The sequence below is a fragment of the Tachypleus tridentatus genome, chromosome 4, assembly GCF_004210375.1.
Source record: "Tachypleus tridentatus isolate NWPU-2018 chromosome 4, ASM421037v1, whole genome shotgun sequence".
NCBI lineage: Eukaryota > Metazoa > Arthropoda > Merostomata > Xiphosura > Limulidae > Tachypleus > Tachypleus tridentatus.
In genome coordinates this window covers 41,536,035-41,554,054 of record NC_134828.1, presented here as the reverse complement: position 1 = coordinate 41,554,054, position 18,020 = coordinate 41,536,035, and the positions used below count along the sequence as shown (strand labels likewise).

Here is an 18,020-nt window from a genome sequence, read left to right as displayed (position 1 = left end):
TAGTTTATTCTCCCATACTGTTTAGTTTATTCTCCCATACTGTTTAGTTTATTCTCCCATACTGTTTAGTTTATTCTCCCATACTGTTTAGTTTATTCTCCCACACTGTTTAGTTTATTCTCCCATACTGTTTAGTTTATTCTCCCATACTGTTTAGTTTATTCTCCCACACTGTTTAGTTTATTCTCCCATACTGTTTAGTTTATTCTCCCATACTGTTTAGTTTATTCTCCCATACTGTTTAGTTTATTCTCCCATACTGTTTAGTTTATTCTCCCACACTGTTTAGTTTATTCTCCCATACTGTTTAGTTTATTCTCCCACACTGTTTAGTTTATTCTCCCATACTGTTTAGTTTATTCTCCCATACTGTTTAGTTTATTCTCCCATACTGTTTAGTTTATTCTCCCATACTGTTTAGTTTATTCTCCCATACTGTTTAGTTTATTCTCCCATACTGTTTAGTTTATTCTCCCATACTGTTTAGTTTATTCTCCCATACTGTTTAGTTTATTCTCCCACACTGTTTAGTTTATTCTCCCATACTGTTTAGTTTATTCTCCCACACTGTTTAGTTTATTCTCCCACACTGTTTAGTTTATTCTCCCATACTGTTTAGTTTATTCTCCCACACTGTTTAGTTTATTCTCCCATACTGTTTAGTTTATTCTCCCATACTGTTTAGTTTATTCTCCCATACTGTTTAGTTTATTCTCTCATACTGTTTAGTTTATTCTCCCACACTGTTTAGTTTATTCTCCCACACTGTTTAGTTTATTCTCCCATACTGTTTAGTTTATTCTCCCACACTGTTTAGTTTATTCTCCCATACTGTTTAGTTTATTCTCCCATACTGTTTAGTTTATTCTCTCAAACTGTTTAGTTTATTCTCCCACACTGTTTAGTTTATTCTCCCACACTGTTTAGTTTATTCTCCCATACTGTTTAGTTTATTCTCCCATACTGTTTAGTTTATTCTCCCATACTGTTTACTTTATTCTCCCATACTGTTTAGTTTATTCTCCCACACTGTTTAGTTTATTCTCCCATACTGTTTAGTTTATTCTCCCATACTGTTTAGTTTATTCTCCCACACTGTTTAGTTTATTCTCCCATACTGTTTTGTTTATTCTCCCACACTGTTTAGTTTATTCTCCCATACTGTTTAGTTTATTCTCCCACACTGTTTAGTTTATTCTCCCATACTGTTTAGTTTATTCTCCCACACTGTTTAGTTTATTCTCCCATACTGTTTAGTTTATTCTCCCATACTGTTTAGTTTATTCTCCCATACTGTTTAGCTGATTGACGAGTTTAAAACAATTGTTTTTCATTGTTAAATTTGTAAGAAAATTAAAGACCCGGAATATTCTTCGAATTACCTCTCATTGGTAATCCTCGACAAAAATAAAACTGGTCTAACTGAGTGGATATAATAAAACCGAGAATACTTTCTGTCAGTAAATTCTTTAGCGACAGAACTCACTATTTTAATGAACTGGAATTAGAATTTACTACCTAAACTCATATGCAGGTAGCCTAAAAGGCCAGAGCAGAAACTGCTGTTTTTGAACCAATGGTCAGGAAGGAGAGGGAAAGGTGGGTGCTGATAGACAGCATTAATTTGTGCCACATAAGGACTGGCAGTCACTTTAATAACGCACTCACAGAAGAAGTGTGGCTTGAATTCAGCGTCCGTTACATGTCAAACGCTGAATACAGCATTGGGAGTGTTATAATGTGACGGTCAATCTAACTATTCATTGGTAAAAACGTAATCCAAGATTTGGTGGTGGGTGGTGATTACTAGCTACTTTCCCCTCTAATCTTACACTGTAGAATTAGGGACGGTAAGCGCATTTGGCCCCCGTGTAGCTTTGTGCAAAATTCAAAATTCAAAACAAGTAACAATGACGTCTTGATGTCTTTGTAACAGGAAAAATGTGACGTTATATAAACAATACGCGATATAAAAGAAGTATCATACATTATCAGAATTACGATGAATTAAATAATGTAAAAAAACGCACCAATTATATTATAGCTAATATATATATATATATATATATGGACAATTACAATCTAAAACTGCCCAATCAGCATGACCACTTTATAAGCAATTTCAAATCGAAGATTATTTTACAAGATCTCTAATTATATCACGAAAAAATATAACGTTAGGAAACTAGACCATTGTGTATACATTCATTAACTCAGTGTTAAGTCTGCAGGCTTGAAACGCCACAATTCGGGTTTCGATATTTTATGGGAGCAAAGCATTGAGCATTTAACATTTAATTTACTGGAGTACAACCACTTTACGGATCTTATTGAGTTCACCATTTATTGAAACTTTTATCTATATTGTGAAACAGTAAACTCTACAATATTTACAGTAAAATCTGCAATATTTATCTATATTGTGAAACAGTAAACTCTACAATATTTACAGTAAAATCTGCAATATTTATCTATATTGTGAAACAGTAAACTCTACAATATTTACAGTAAAATCTGCAATATATATCTATATTGTGAAACAGTAAACTCTACAATATTTACAGTAAAATGTGCAATATTTATCTATATTGTGAAACAGTAAACTCTACAATATTTACAGTAAAATCTGCAATATTTATCTATATTGTGAAACAATAAACTCTACAATATTTACAGTAAAATCTGCAATATTTATCTATATTGTGAAACAGTAAACTCTACAATATTTACAGTAAAATCTGCAATATTTATCTATATTGTGAAACAGTAAATCTACAATATTTATCTATATTGTGAAACAGTAAACTCTACAATATTTATCTATACTGTGAAACGGTAAACTCTACTATTCATTGGTAAAAGTGTAACCCAAGAGTTGGTGGTGGGTGGTGATGGCAAGCTGCCTTCTCTCTTGTCTTACATTGCAAAATTAGGGACGGCTAGCGCAGATAACCCTCATGTAGGTTTGCGCAAAATTCAAAACAGACCAAGCGTGTTGAACCTTAGAATTCGATTTGTGCACCTTAGCTAACAGGTGATGAGATAAAAGTAATTATACTTTATATTGTATTATATTAATGAGAATAAATATTTTTCTCGTCAAAGTTTCAGGATTAAACAGTCAAAGTAAATTTTTTTGTTCAAGAGACTATCATAACAATGATTAATAGATTGTTTATTTTTTATTTAAATGTTTAAGATGACGTTGACAGGTGAGATCAAGGATTGTTACTGCTCAAAGTCACGTTGAGTTGAACTCTTAACTAATCTTACTTGTAAGGAAAGCTTTTAATTTGATATTTCAATACTATTTTAGCTTGTAACTGTAATGGAAGATCGTTCACATGCTACTTTGACCTGGGCTTGTATAAAAAGACTGGACATGGCGGTCATTGTACCAATTGCCAAGGCAACACTGAAGGACCTCATTGTGAAAGATGCAAGGACAATTTCTTTATGAAAGATGGTCAGTGTATTCCGTGTCTATGTGACTTAAGGGGTAGGTACATTTGCGCATCACTCGTAATATGTTTTCTTCTATTTTTTAAACATGACATTAATATAGACTATAGAGGTAAATAAATGTACTATACATACAAAAAAAAGAAAACCGAATATTTATACGTCACAGTTACGCTCTAAAGGACGAGAGAACACGATATTTATACATTAAAAGTGTACTGATTCACGATAGTATATTTTGAAATGTAAAGGAAAATAACATAGTTCAGTAATGCAGTGTAGGATTTGAGAATTTATTTGTTTAAATATTTTGTCATGCCCTATTTAATGACGTAGTTCATATCGTTACCATGGTTATCAAGCTATACTATCACTTATTCTAGCCCTAGTTATTAATCACGTAAACATATTTTAATTTGTCACTAATTACAACTTAGCTGTTTCTCCTACTTTACAAATATTGGTCCATGACCAACATAGCCTCAATGCAAAATAAAATTATAGTTCTAATATAAACTGAGGATTTTTTTAAAAATGAGATGTATAATTTATATTAACCAAACTGTGCTTGTAGCGATATGCAAGATAATAAAACGAGTTTCGGATTCTTCTTTTAGATACCTCCAGTTGTGTAGGTACAATCTTAAACTATAGAAAAACGAACCTAAGTATATTTCTCAGACCAAACACCTTAAACTGTTATGCAGTATAATTCATGTATAACGAAACATTGGTGCTTGAATATCTTAAACGATATTAGTTGGTATGAACTAAAATAAAATAATTATAGTTTTACATGAAGAATTTAGCTTATATTCATCCATTTTCCTAAAATAAAGCAAGTTTTATTTTTGAAAAAAAATGACATGTAAATTCTTGAAAATTAAGTTTTTACTTACAATAATTAACCATTGCGATGAAGAATTATTACTTTATAGTGAAATTTTAAAAACTAAAGCGGGATTTGACACCCTTGAAAGCTTGTGATTTTTCTAAGACAAGCAGCTAATGCAGGTTACGCTTCTTTCGAGAAGTGCTACAATACAGATATTGTTATCTATTATGTTAGCCTACGTCAGAAATTTGTTTAAAATGTATATTGACAGGCAGGTTGCATACTCATGTAGAAAAGCAATCCTATTTATTAACTATGGAGTTATAACGCTAAAATCAGGGGTTCGATTCCTCTCGGTGGACTCAAAAGATAGCCCGATGTGGCTTTACTATAAGAAAACACACACACACCTACTTAGTAAATATCTTTATTTTGAAGTAAAACTTAATAAAAACGAAATTAGAGTAATGTTGGGATCTAGAACTAATATAAATTATCTATTTAACCTAGCTGAAATGCGGCAGTAAATAATTTGTTAACGGTGGAGACATTCAACTGATGAATAAACACATTATTATCATTATAAATGTTTCTTTGATGATTTTGTATGCTTCTAGCAAGAGAAGGGCCTAATGCACCCAGTGATAGTGAATCTGTTCTCCAAAACTTGAGATTTTTAATTGTGCTATAAGAATAGTCCTATATTTGGCGGTAGGGGGAGCGGGTGTTGTTAGTTGAGCTTTTTTCTCTCTAATCATAATTAGGGACCAATAATTGTGTTAGTTTAGCAGAAAATCGGAAACAGCTAAATGTAAATCAATAATTTAGATTATATATAACCATTACTAACCCAGTTTTTAGTTTTGATGTATGTATGTAGACCAGTATTTATTAGTAATATTAAATCCCTCAAAATATATATCAATAACGAGTTAAAGATATAAAAAGCTAATCCGTATTGCATGACTATCAGCATAACAATACCTCCTCTCATGTATGTGAAAAACTTTACGAATATTGTAAATTAATTATCAATAAATAAACGTCAAAAGTGAAATTGTTTCTTTGTGTTCTTACTTTTTACCTTTTATATTAGGTGCAGTGCAGACTCGTTGTAAAGAAAATGGGCAATGTATATGCAAACCAGGAGTCAAGGGTCTGCGTTGTGACATATGTGAAGATAACCTGTATGAGTTCGCTTCAGATGGATGCAGGTCTATTCTTTCATTTGATATTTTATAATTTGAAAAAAAAACAAAAACTGAATGCTATTAAACATGAAATACTAATATATTCACTCATAACTTCTTATGTAAAATCTTTTAAAAACTTAGCAGCACAGAGAACGAAGAAATAATTCCTAAGTAGACTAGCTGATAACACTTCTCTTGTGTGACAGCAAAGAAGACAGAAAGAATAGTTGCGACATGTTTTTGAATTTTTACATTTTGCTAAGTCTCTTCCTTTTTGTGTAGACGCATTTCTGGAGCTCTTCAAAAGGATAAAGAGTTCATCCATCTTCCATGTTTCTGTTTTGGACACTCGTCTGTTTGTGAACGTGCTACTGGTTATGTTAAATACGTTATTGCGAGCTCGTTCAATACAGGTAAGAACAAATGATACATTGTAAATTAATTTAGATTAAATCTTGTATTACTTACCTTGAATAACTAAATTTGTTTACAAACGAACATAAGTATTCATTTTATTTAATACTAAAGATGTAAACATAATTAATACGTTTTCAAAAGAATAGAAAAAATATAAAGATTTCAACTGAAATTATTACATCTCGATCCAGTTAGCTGTATGTGTTTCTTATAATAGGTTTTAGTGTCGAGAGTATTCGATCTCTCCATTTTAATAGCCTGGACAGAAATTAGGTTTAATAATGTATTACTTATGTGTATTAATAACGAAATAAAAAATAGGGAAAACTGCTTCGTATCTCTTGTGTCTCGGTAATTATCGTTGTAGTGCCCAGTTTCATTTATTTTGACGTATCTGTAAAACAAATAATCACTAGATGCTGAGACAAAATTACGTAAATTAATTTGAAATTATTAAAAAATAACTGGAGTATCTGTCCTCTGGACGGAGTTATGCAAGTTCATGATTAATTGAAGGTTATCTTAGGACCTGGACTCTTATAGGTGGTTATAAAAAAACAGACGCAAAATCGCCCATAAAAGCCGTGAAATTCGTTTGCAATTATTTATGCACCCAACAAACGTTCATGCCAAATGTGGTAAAGATCTATCTGTGAAGTAGTTACGCGGACATACAACAGACAACAGAAAGTATTGTTATACTTGGCCAAGTGGTTATGGCACTCGATTAATAACCTGAGGGTCACGGGCTCCAATCCAAACATGCTGTTTTTTTCTGTCGTGGAGACGTTATAATGTCACGGTCAATCCCGATATTCATTTGTAAAAGAGAAGCCAAAGAGTTGGCGGTGAGTGGTGGTGACTAGCTGCTTTCCCTCTAGTCTTATACTGCTGAATTAGGGACGACAAGCACAAATAGCTTTTGTGTAGTTTTATGCGATATTAAACCAAACAAACTATTATTCATTCCTGAGAGATAAATGGTATTTTCGGTGTGAACTAAATGTAAATACGACTATTTTTTACTAACCAGTTAAGGCCCTCTCTTCCGAAACATTGTAAGTTTTCCTAGTAACAACAGTTTTGACTGTTTTCTTAGGTTTAACATTTCTGTATGTGCGTTTTCTTATAGCAAAGCCACATCGGGTTACCTACTGAGTCCACTGAGGGGAATCAGACCACTAATTTTAGCGTTTTAAATTCGTATACTTACCGCTGTACCAATGTAAAATATTTTTACAGGAATTGTTTACCTGCTATATTATTTGACTGTCTTTAAAATATAGAGTAGTTTTGAAACAGATTAACAAAATAAGGCCTTCGGTACAGTTTTAATTTATTAGTGTATTTTTGACACACGAATATCTTAAAATATAGGAAGATTCTTATGGTTTAATGTATCTCCAGAAACTTTAAGAATTGTAAAATATCCTAACAGATTTTTCTAACTTAAGTGTATTTGAAATGTAGTTTTCTGTAAGTTTTATTTTCACTTTTTCGATACTGTTTCTTTCTCTAACACACCAGATTTTCTTATAAATATAAACTGAATTGTGACAACGTTTAATAGTTCCACGTTTCCACATTATTTAAGTTATTAATTAAAAATATATATGTGAGTAAAAATGTTTTGGATCACCAGAAGATATAAGAGCCTTTTGCGAACGAGATTTATGTTTGCTGTGGTAGTAATTACTAATCGTAGTATTCACACTTCATTGAAAAAAATGAAAAAAGTGAACATTTTCTTTAAAAAATAATTATTTTTCTCGGATTTATTGCATGGAAAAGTGTTCGGATTGTGCTGTTTAATCATTTGCCACTCATTGTATCAAAATGATTTATTGTACATACATTTTACAGATATAAATTGTAATGCTTTTATATATTAAAGGTGATACCATTTATTGAAAGAAAATAATAGTTTTAAGGATTCCTGTTACTCTTAATTACACTTAAAAATTACATCAATAAATATATAATCAAACCCTCATGTGAAGTCCTAGTGAAAGTCGTGTTCTTGTGGTGAGAAGAGTACTTTTATTTGAACTTGTTTTCTGTTATAAACAAACGGTTGTTCCACGTTCAATTATTTTTATATTTGTCTGCGTTATGGGTTTTTGTTTGTGGTGTCATTCAGTAGGTGTATCTGTTAGATACATAGTTACTGACATGCACACTGCGCCCATTATGACAAGATTGTATTTTGTCAACATTTTTTTCTAGATGAAGAACATTGGATGACATTGACCAATGAAGGAGAAATAGTACCTCTTGTTTATGATCCTTTTGATCAGAACATACGCGTCTCAGTACACGAACCATTGAATAAAACAATTTACTTTGTCTCATCTGGTAAGGTTCTGAATTTTACCCATTTTATATTTAATATCTATTAAATTGTATTGGTTAAAATATTTTGAGTTCAACTGGTATATCTTTTTAATTTTAGAAAAAATAAAGCTAGAATTAGTATAAGCTATATATTAGGGGATTACATTCCAATGGGACATGATGAAACTTCTTACGTGTAAAAACGGCTCGTTTGAGTTGAGACATCACTGATTAAACTTGTTGTTGAAAGATTAGTCATGTGTATGCAATCCAAAATATCCCAAACATATACGACCGTGGAAGGATGATGTTAAATTCAAGTTTGTTGCTTGTTTTTCGAATAAAACTGAACTGGTTCACTTGCGTTCTTTAGCTATTGCATAACGAATAATGAACAACGAACTAGTTTGTTTTTTCTTGCTCGTTTCTTTTCAATACTAAATACAAATTTGCTCTTTTTCTCTTTTACTGAACACGAGGATATGAATAAAGAACCACTTTGTTTATCTGCTTTTGAGTGATAGATAAATACAGTTAATTTTTCTTTTTCTGTTTACAACTCTCAGAAATCCTTTATTTCAACTGTATGTGAAGAGTCTTTTAATTTGTGACATAAGCAATGATGACTTTGGGAAATTTGCATTTGTCTAAGGCAATTTTTTTAGAAGATTCTAGGCAGCACTTACGGTATTATTCCAAATGTTTATCATAGAGAAATCAGGGCTCGATTTTCCTCGGTGGACACAGCAGATAGCCTGATGTGGTTTTGCTAAAAGAAAACACACACACACCTATAGAGAAAATGAAAGTTTTCTTAACTTAGGGTGACAGACGTTTCATTTAAGATGACGCAAGTTTATTTTCCACCAATTTTGCCTGCATATGAAGCTATTTAGTATTACTAAATATAACCTGTCAGTTCAATAAAGCATAATTATTTTCAGTTTTGATATTATTTATTACTTATATGTGAAATGCATAGGTGCATAAAAATATTACATACAACTGATTGAATAGAGCAAATAAAAGGAACATTAATATTCAACATTTTGTTACATGTAAGTAAAAAGTATTATAAAAATGACACACTGTTCCTTTTTATATAAAATAAAATAATATTCTATTAGTTTTTCAAAGTCTTTGATCTAGTACTTGTTTTTACATTCAAACCATACAAACCGTACTAATATTATAGTCTACGTGCATGGAGTAGTTATTGTGAAATGCTCAAGTACAAACATGTACGAGTTGTTATTCTGGTTTGTTCAAATTGTTTTTAATATTTGTTCATTAAAATACATATAAAACCTGTTGAGTATAAAAGCGTGTGTTTTGGTATAATCTTTTTCGAAACAGATCAACGCTTTATTCAGAAAATTTCTTTGTATGAGATGTAGACTCATACGTTGTCACGTTCCATAAGCTATAGGGCATCAAACTGTTTGACTGTCTAAAAACGGTATAAAGCATACAGACATTGCCAGAACAGTAAATTACATCCAGTTTATTGCACCCCTGAAATGTCTTCGTACTACAGGAAATGCTGTACATAAAATGCTGTTGTAGGAAAGTCTACTGGTAAATGTTGAAAAATTGCTACCCGAGATGACAAGAATGGCAAGAACACATTCATTTCAAGGTATTGAGAATAACAGTAAACTTTAGGCTGACCAAACAAACTTATTTTGCAAGAAGAGCTCTCTGTAAATGGATATTAACCAGAATTTACTGATATCATCGTGGTATTTGGCAAGACAGCATGTCAGCTTACAGTTGGGACACTGGCGACATATTATTTCAAATGAGTCCTGTCTCCGGTTTTTAAAAGCTGACAGTAAACTTCGTATTCGTCGTTTGCTCAGAAAACAATTGAGGAAATATACAGAAAGTGGTTCAGTATATGTTTGGGCAGTTACTCATTATGGTGGAAAAAACTACTCTTCATATTTTCTAGGAAAATATGTATGCAAAAACGGCTCGTTTTGGTTGAGAAAATATTTTACGTAGAAGAGCGAACAACGTTTAGACCTTCTTCGGTCATCGTTAGATTCACTAAGAAGTTTTTTCTCAACCCAAACGAGCCGTTTTTGCATACATATTTCTCTTCAAGTGGGTTTTCTCGACATCACTGATTTCTAAGGAAATGTCAATGGTGCCTCCTACAGACATCATATGAAGATGATATTTTGGCCATGTGTTAGGGCAAGGTCTGGCAATAACTATGTGTTCTAGGATGACAATGCCACTGTCCACAGCGCGCTTTTTGCACAGGATTATTTCAACCAGGAGGACGCTAAAAGATTGATATAGCCAGCAAAGTCTCCAGATTGCAATCACATTCAGATATATCGGACAGAACCGAGCTAACAAATTACTAACGATGACCCTAAATAATCTACTGTTGCTGAGCTGCAGCTCCTTCTAGCGAAAAGTTAGGATGGAATCATGGTGGATTACTTCAATAACCTCATCGACACCATGCCACACTGTCTTGCTGAGGTTAATATGGTATAAGGAGGATCAACCAAATACTGAATGTTTCATATGAACTGATGTAAAGGTATAAACGCTATTTATTACAATTTTATGTTATATTTTATTATTATATAAGTTTGGGTAAGGTTTTGTTGTGACAAGTGAAATGCTGGATTATACATCTTTCAACAGGTGTATGATAAAATTGCTCTCTTAATAAATCGTTTATTATGTCCACAGAACCTATCTCGTTATACAAATTATATATGTAGATAGTTAATACAGCATACATTTCTCATTTCGACAGTATATTTGTATTCCATTTTAATAATAATGATTGTATTTGTTAAAAATGTGCAAATATTTTGGCCAAGACTGCATCTACAAAGATGGTTGCAGTTATAATTTATTGTCTGCTGTCAAACACAAGCATGCATAATTTGTTTAAGCCGGTGTTACCCGTATAGAAATAGACAGCGAGAAATTATTTAGGATTTCAATAGTATTTATTTTAATATTTATTTGTAGGTATGTATGAGGTATTGAATTTATTGTTCAGAGATATACATTTGTAGGGCTTACAAATTTCGATGTGTAGTTCAAATTAGTATACTTTTTTAACAGTTGATAAAAGCTAGTTTCAGGAAAACACACTGAATGAAAATATCTGGAAAGCAAGTCTCATTTACACAAAGTATTATGTTTGATATAATGAATAACATTAAAATTATAGAAAAAAGTACACAAGAATCCCAAATAAGTAAACTTTCTTTACTTAATAATGTATTATACTTTTGAGGACATGTTTGTTCACTTTGAACAATTTGTATTACAGCAAAGTGTTCCACAAACATTTCTGCCTGTCTACCCTATAAATATCAGTTTCAATCCATTGGTACAAGGCTTAAAAAATGCATGAAGTACCAATACTGACAATGACTGGCATAAAAAAGACTGACAGTGTCCAAAACAAGTTGACAGATTTCTGTGTTATGTACGTAGCTTTCAAACCATGCTTTCACGTTTAGTGCTCTAAGAAGTAAATACAGAAATACAAATGAGTTTTCAACTGGAGATGTGGACAACTCTTTGCAGTAGACAGATTTACCTTCCCAATTCAGTGTCTGTTAAGTAAACTTTTATATATATTTCGGCTTTCTTTTGTGGGGGCTGTTAGAGTCATGCTTTCCTTTAGACTTTTGGTATTACACGTGGAAGGTTATATATACTTGTTTTCTTGCTGCCCCACTATTCTACTGACATCTGGAATGACTTGTATCTTTCTTGTGAAGCTCTATGGGTAGATCTAATTTGTTTTGCTGCATTGTTAGTTTATCCGACCATTTTTGTATCTTTTATGTAGATGAGAGTGTTTTTATTGTTGGAACCATCTTTTTGATGATGTCCATTTATACATTTTTTTGAAATTTCAACGTGACCTTGTGATAAAATTCCCAGGTCGCATTTGTGTTTTTCCTGTATAACTTCTTTCTTTAGAGTTTTTATCAGTTTTCTGCTGGTGAATTGGTATTATGTTATAACCATCTTACAAGACCGAACCAGTTCACTACGGTGCTCTTGATGTTGCTAATAAATATTTAAGTACTGTAGTGCTATGAAATTAACTGGTTTCACCAGTAACACCAGTACAAACCAGTTTAGCTTATACTGGTTTGTTGAGTTGTTGAAAATTCTCTACAAAGATTGACTTTTTTGTTCCGTATTACATGTTGGTTATTTGCTAATGTACATTTTGGACTGTACATTGTTGTATTCTAGGTGACTTGTAGTGGTTAAGCAAAGAAGGATGCTCAGGAAGTTAAATGCTGAATTAAGTTTATCCAGAGTTGATGTATTAAATAACAACGTTATAATGTGACGGCCAATCCCACTATTTATTGGTAAAAGAGTATTCCAAGAGTTGGCGGTGGGTGGTGATGACTAGCTGCCTTCCCTCTAGTCTTACACTGCTACATTAGGGACGACTAGCGCAGATAGCCCTCGTGTAGCTTTGCGCAAAATTCGAAACAAACAATTATTATCTCTACCATGTTTTTAGATTGATATTTCTGTTTCCCCATTTTATGCATGCTCTTTCATCTTATATTAATTTGTGAAGATGTTCAAAAAAATTTATGTAACAGGAGTGTAGAGCACACATTCACACGCCTTCCGTATCACTTCCCATGATCAAGTAACTGATGATGTGCTCTTGGTTGAATGACAACAAAGTGGAATTAAGGAAAGACCGACAGAAATCACCATTTAAACGTTGAGGTGATTCATTCTGTGGACATATTCAGTGTAAATCTAGAATCACACGAATTAGGAAATGACATAAATCAACAGCGTTGTGGTTGTTGCTGATCATTTCTACTACTCTTGCACTTTGAGTAGCATTTAATAATATAGTACTCTCTTTCCCTGTTCTGGATTCTTGGCTATAAGAGTAATATTAAAACACATAACTGCTTTCTTGTTAGTACGTTTGTCTATACATATCGTTAACTGCTCTTTTCTACATAGACGGTAACATAGACAGGTACTGAATGCAACCGCTAGTTTCGTAAGGATCACATACAAGTTCTCCCATATTTCCTTCAACAATTCAACTTTGAGAATGACGGTTTTATGTAATGTTTTCGATATATTATCATTTGAGAAAAGTTTCAGCATTACATTCTTTGTCACATGTCCTGACGTTTTGCCAGCCCCATGGAAACACCAAAAATTTCAGCTAAGTGCTGGTAATATGATTAGCTAATCTGATTGACTTAAACAGTTGCTTTGAGTTCTTCATTATGTCCGACAACTGCTTATGGTCTCACCGTTGATACATTGATCTTTATTGGCTTTCCCTGTTTTAGCTTTTTTTTATTTTCAAAACATATTGTACACATCCTGAAAACATTCTTTTATAGTAAAGAAAAAAACACACCTTTCCTTTCCTTATACATTCTCGCAGAATGTGGATTTACTTGGAGGATAAAGAGAACATTGGGTTTTTTGCAGCAGTTTTATGCACAAACAGATTAGTCAAATTATCTGCTAATCTTCTGTCTTTTATTTTATTAAATTCGACTGTGTAACTCTAAGAAAAAGCTTTAAATGATAATTTCAATTTTTATTTCTTTCTCTAAATTAAATATTTACATTGTGCAATACGAGTATCAACATTTTCAGTATTTAAATCTTTCCCTCACATATTATTATCTCTGGCTCGGCATGGCCAGGTGGGTTAAGGCGTTCAACTCGTAATCCGAGGCTCGAGGTTTCGAATCCCGGTCGTATCAAACATGCTCACCATTTCAGCCATGGAGGCGTTATAATGTGACGGCCAATCCCCTTATTCGTTGGTAAAAGAGTAGCCCAAGAGTTGGCGATGGGTGGTGATAACTAGCTGCCTTCCTTCTAGTCTTACACTGCTACATTAGGGACGACTAGCGCAGTAGCTATGCAAGAAATTCAAAACAAACAATTATTATCTCTACCATGCTTTTCGATTGATACTTCTGTCTTTCCATTTTGTACTATTCTAAAATCGCTTGGTGCATTTCCTGATATTTTTTAGTTATTTAAACATTAGCATCAGATTGATCGAATGTTTTTAATAATAATAAATTTAGTATCAGACTTACTGGACGATTTTAATTATTTAAACATTAACATCAGACTGACTGGATGTTTTTAATTATTTAATCATTAGCATCTGACTGATCAGATGTTTGAAAAGCGTTGTGTTGCACCTTGACAGGATAGAATGTCAAGACCGAACCTAATGATACAATATGAGAACTCAACCTGATGATATAATACTGTTATCCAATCTAAAGATAAAATGTGGGGACCCAAGCTGAAGATATCATATTAAGACCCAATCTGATGATAAAATATCAGGAACCAACCTGACGATACAATAAAATTGAAAACCAAGCTTGAAAGAGGATCCAACTTCTTCTAATAGAATTCTATTCTGTTATTGGTGCAAAGCGAGCACAGCGATTTTGTAAAGTAACATGGTCTGTTAAAATAATACAATTCTGGTAAGATGTATTTGCTTGTTTGGTTTTTCAACAGAGTAGGCTTCCAACATTAACAGTATTTCGCTGGTATTAAAAAAATAGCTAGAAATTAACTTCCTATAATTAAGCTTAAATTTCTTTGTAACGGTTATTGAATAAACTAACGTTAACATTGGCTGTATATTTCTAAATAAATTAAAGCATAACATATCACATTTCGATGGACGTTCTCTTGTACTGAACCATGAAAGCTATTTGCGCATGAATGGATTTAGTTTAAGACTACAAAAGTCTAAAATTACGAAGAAATGGAAAACAAAAAACAAAATGGTTCTTTGTCGATATTCCATTACTCAAAAACTGGAAAACACAAAAGACTCAGTTTATTTTTCTTATTGAAAAATGAACTGGTTCCTTATTCATGTTCGCTTATTGAGAAATTGAAAAATCAAAAGGTAACCAATTCGTTTTTCATCATTTAAAAATATGAAAAACAAGCTGATTCGTCGTTCATGCTTCATTATTTAAAACGTGTGTATGTGTTTTCTTATAGCAAAGCCACATCGGACTATCTGGTGAGTCCATCGAGGGGAATCGAGCCCCTTATTTTAGCGTTGTAAATCCGTAGGCTTACCGCTGTATCAGCGGGGTACCCTTTATCTAACCCTGATTTTTTTTTTCCAGAAGCTGCAAGAAACAAAACAAACCATTTTTTTTATTCGTTATAAAGTAACTGAAAAACGACTAACGATGCATTTCGTTTTCAGTTATTCAAAAAAACAAACAATAAAAATAAAGTTCTACGTTGTTCATTTTTCTTTAGTATGCAGCTGAAAAACAAACGAATAAAGAACAACAATTTTGCATCACATTTCTCAGCTGGTTCATGTTTATATACCTTTAACTTCCTTTACTGGCCACAACGACATCTTAAATCTTTAGCAATACTTACATATAAGATGCACAGCTGTGCATTTTAGCAATGCATAAAAATGCTTTTTTATAAATTTGATGTTATATACATTTTGTCCGTTCAATTTAATAAATTTACATACATACTAGCTGGATCCTAATGAACTGGCTTACTAAAGTTGGTGAAGACCCATCCACACCCTGTGAAATAGTTACATGGTCATACAACATAGAGTACTATCATATTTATATAGATTAACATCTGTTGGTTTCACTATGATGATATAAGGGATGTTTTATACGTCGTTTGCTATATTTGAAGCTATTTAGTATTTGTATGAAGTTTAATAAAACTTTATTTATATTAACAACTATTGATTTCATTCTTATAATGTGAGGAATACCCATTACATTTTTGTGTCAATAATACACGCCATTACACGGCTTTTGTCTGAATCTTTAGATGTTCGGTTTTTTGGGTCTTTCGTAAAGGTAATAGGCCATCTGTGGTTGCTAAGTGATAAAAATTCTTATACGACTAATCACGATGAAGCCACTATACTGAACGTTGACAGAAATAAAAGTTTTTTTTAAAGTTATTATATGGAGAGAAAAGATAATTTTTCTTTCTTTATTTCCAAATTATATAAAATGGAATTTTAAATACGAAAATATGTTTGAAAAGAAAAATTTCAGTACTGTTTCTAAATTTTATTTATGTATTGAGTAAAATATTTTTTTTTTTCAGTTAAGATAATGAACTTAATATTTACGTATTTTATTAAAAATAGGTAAATCAGTATACTGTGTTCTGGTTCAAAGGGGACTTTGTTAATATATCTGACATTTTTTTATTATTGGTGCAACATTATGTTATGAATAATCTAACAAATTTCCATGTTTTTGTCGTCAAAAGTAACAAAGACAAATGGAAAAAGAAGCATGACCAACAAGTCAATCAACTGATTGCCTTATAAGTAACAAACTATATAGACATGTTATATTCTAAGTCAAAGTTTGGAGCTTAATTTTAATAATACCGCATTAATGAAATTCAGTACATTTTGTTAATTTTCTGACCAGATCGTTATTTGGGAGACCAGAGAGCGTCTTACAACCAAACACTGAGTTTCACTTTGAAGACAGAAGGTAAAACATTGGCAGCATCAGCAGATGATCTGATCCTCGAAAGCGGAAATACAAAGATTGCAGTTTCTATAACTGAACAAAACAACTCTTTACCCACAACCATGGAAAAAAGTTTCACATTTAAACTAAATGAACAACCTGTCTTTGGGTGGAAACCACAATTGGATGTTTACAAATTCTTGACCATTCTTTCAAATTTAACAGCCTTGAAAATTAGGGCTAACTTCAACCCGAAAGGTTAGTCTTTTCTTTATTTTAAAAAGGTGGTTCAGTTTTATGAAAAATAAAATATATAACTTATTGAGTTACTGTGGTCTTAAAGAGTAAATCTGGCATGCAATACAATTCAATGAGACAGTACATAGGAATGATTTTAAATACTGAACCATTATTATCTGTAATCATATTTAATAATACACTTTGTAATGAATTGAAATTGAATAACGTTGTCCTTCAAATTACATTAAAGTTACTTTTTTATTGTGCCCGGCATGGACAAGCGTGTTAAGGCGTGCGACTCGTAATCTGAGGGTCGCGGTTTCACATCCCCGTCGCGCCAAACATCCTCGCCCCTTTCAGCCGTGGGGGCGTTATAATGTTACGGTCAATCCCACTATTCGTTGGTAAAAGAGTAGCCCAAGAGTTGGCGGTGGGTGGTGATGACTAACTGCCTTCCCTCTAGTCTTACACTGCTAAATTAGGGACGGCTAGCACAGATAGCCCTCAAGTAGCTTTTCGCGGAATTCAAAAACAAACAAACAAACAATACTCTTCTATGGTCTACAGTTTCGTTTATACAATGGTGCTGATGTATAATTGGATAGAATAATAATCTCATTTTCCTTTCATCCTATTTGATGAAAAAACTACTCAAATTGTTCGATAAACAGAAATTAAAATTGTACGTAAACGATTCCTTCTTTTGTTAATTAAGCGAAAAATGTATAATCTCAATTTCGTCCATCTTAGTAGTTGCTATTTGGACCCACTAAACGGCCCGGCATGGCGAGGTGGGTTATGGAGCTCGACACGTAATCTAAAAAACAACAGGAACGTCATCAAATTTTTCTGTTTTGAAGTTGCAAAATAAACCCTAAATATTAAATAGAATATTATATAATTTACCTACCAAGAGTCTTTAAAAGAATGTATTTTAAACACCTTAATATGAATATTTAAAATGATCATTTTTATAAAATACTTATGTGTTTGTGAACTTTA

General features: G+C 32.4%; 1 protein-coding gene across 3 annotated transcripts in view; it reads left to right on the top strand.

The window, feature by feature from the left end:
- Positions 1–18,020, top strand: part of LOC143248936 (laminin-like protein lam-2) — a 90,785-nt gene that overhangs the window by 24,545 nt on the left and 48,220 nt on the right. For 2 of the 3 annotated variants that reach the window (XR_013027292.1, XM_076497948.1), the window contains exons 5-9: positions 3,317–3,499; positions 5,394–5,511; positions 5,773–5,903; positions 8,134–8,262; positions 16,734–17,036. Coding sequence is in view for 2 of the 3 variants with exons in the window: in XM_076497948.1 (XP_076354063.1) it covers positions 3,317–3,499; positions 5,394–5,511; positions 5,773–5,903; positions 8,134–8,262; positions 16,734–17,036 (864 nt within the window). In the remaining variant the exon portion in view is untranslated. The remainder of the gene's footprint in view (positions 1–3,316; positions 3,500–5,393; positions 5,512–5,772; positions 5,904–8,133; positions 8,263–16,733; positions 17,037–18,020) is intronic. The other variant, XM_076497950.1, reaches the window with a different exon arrangement.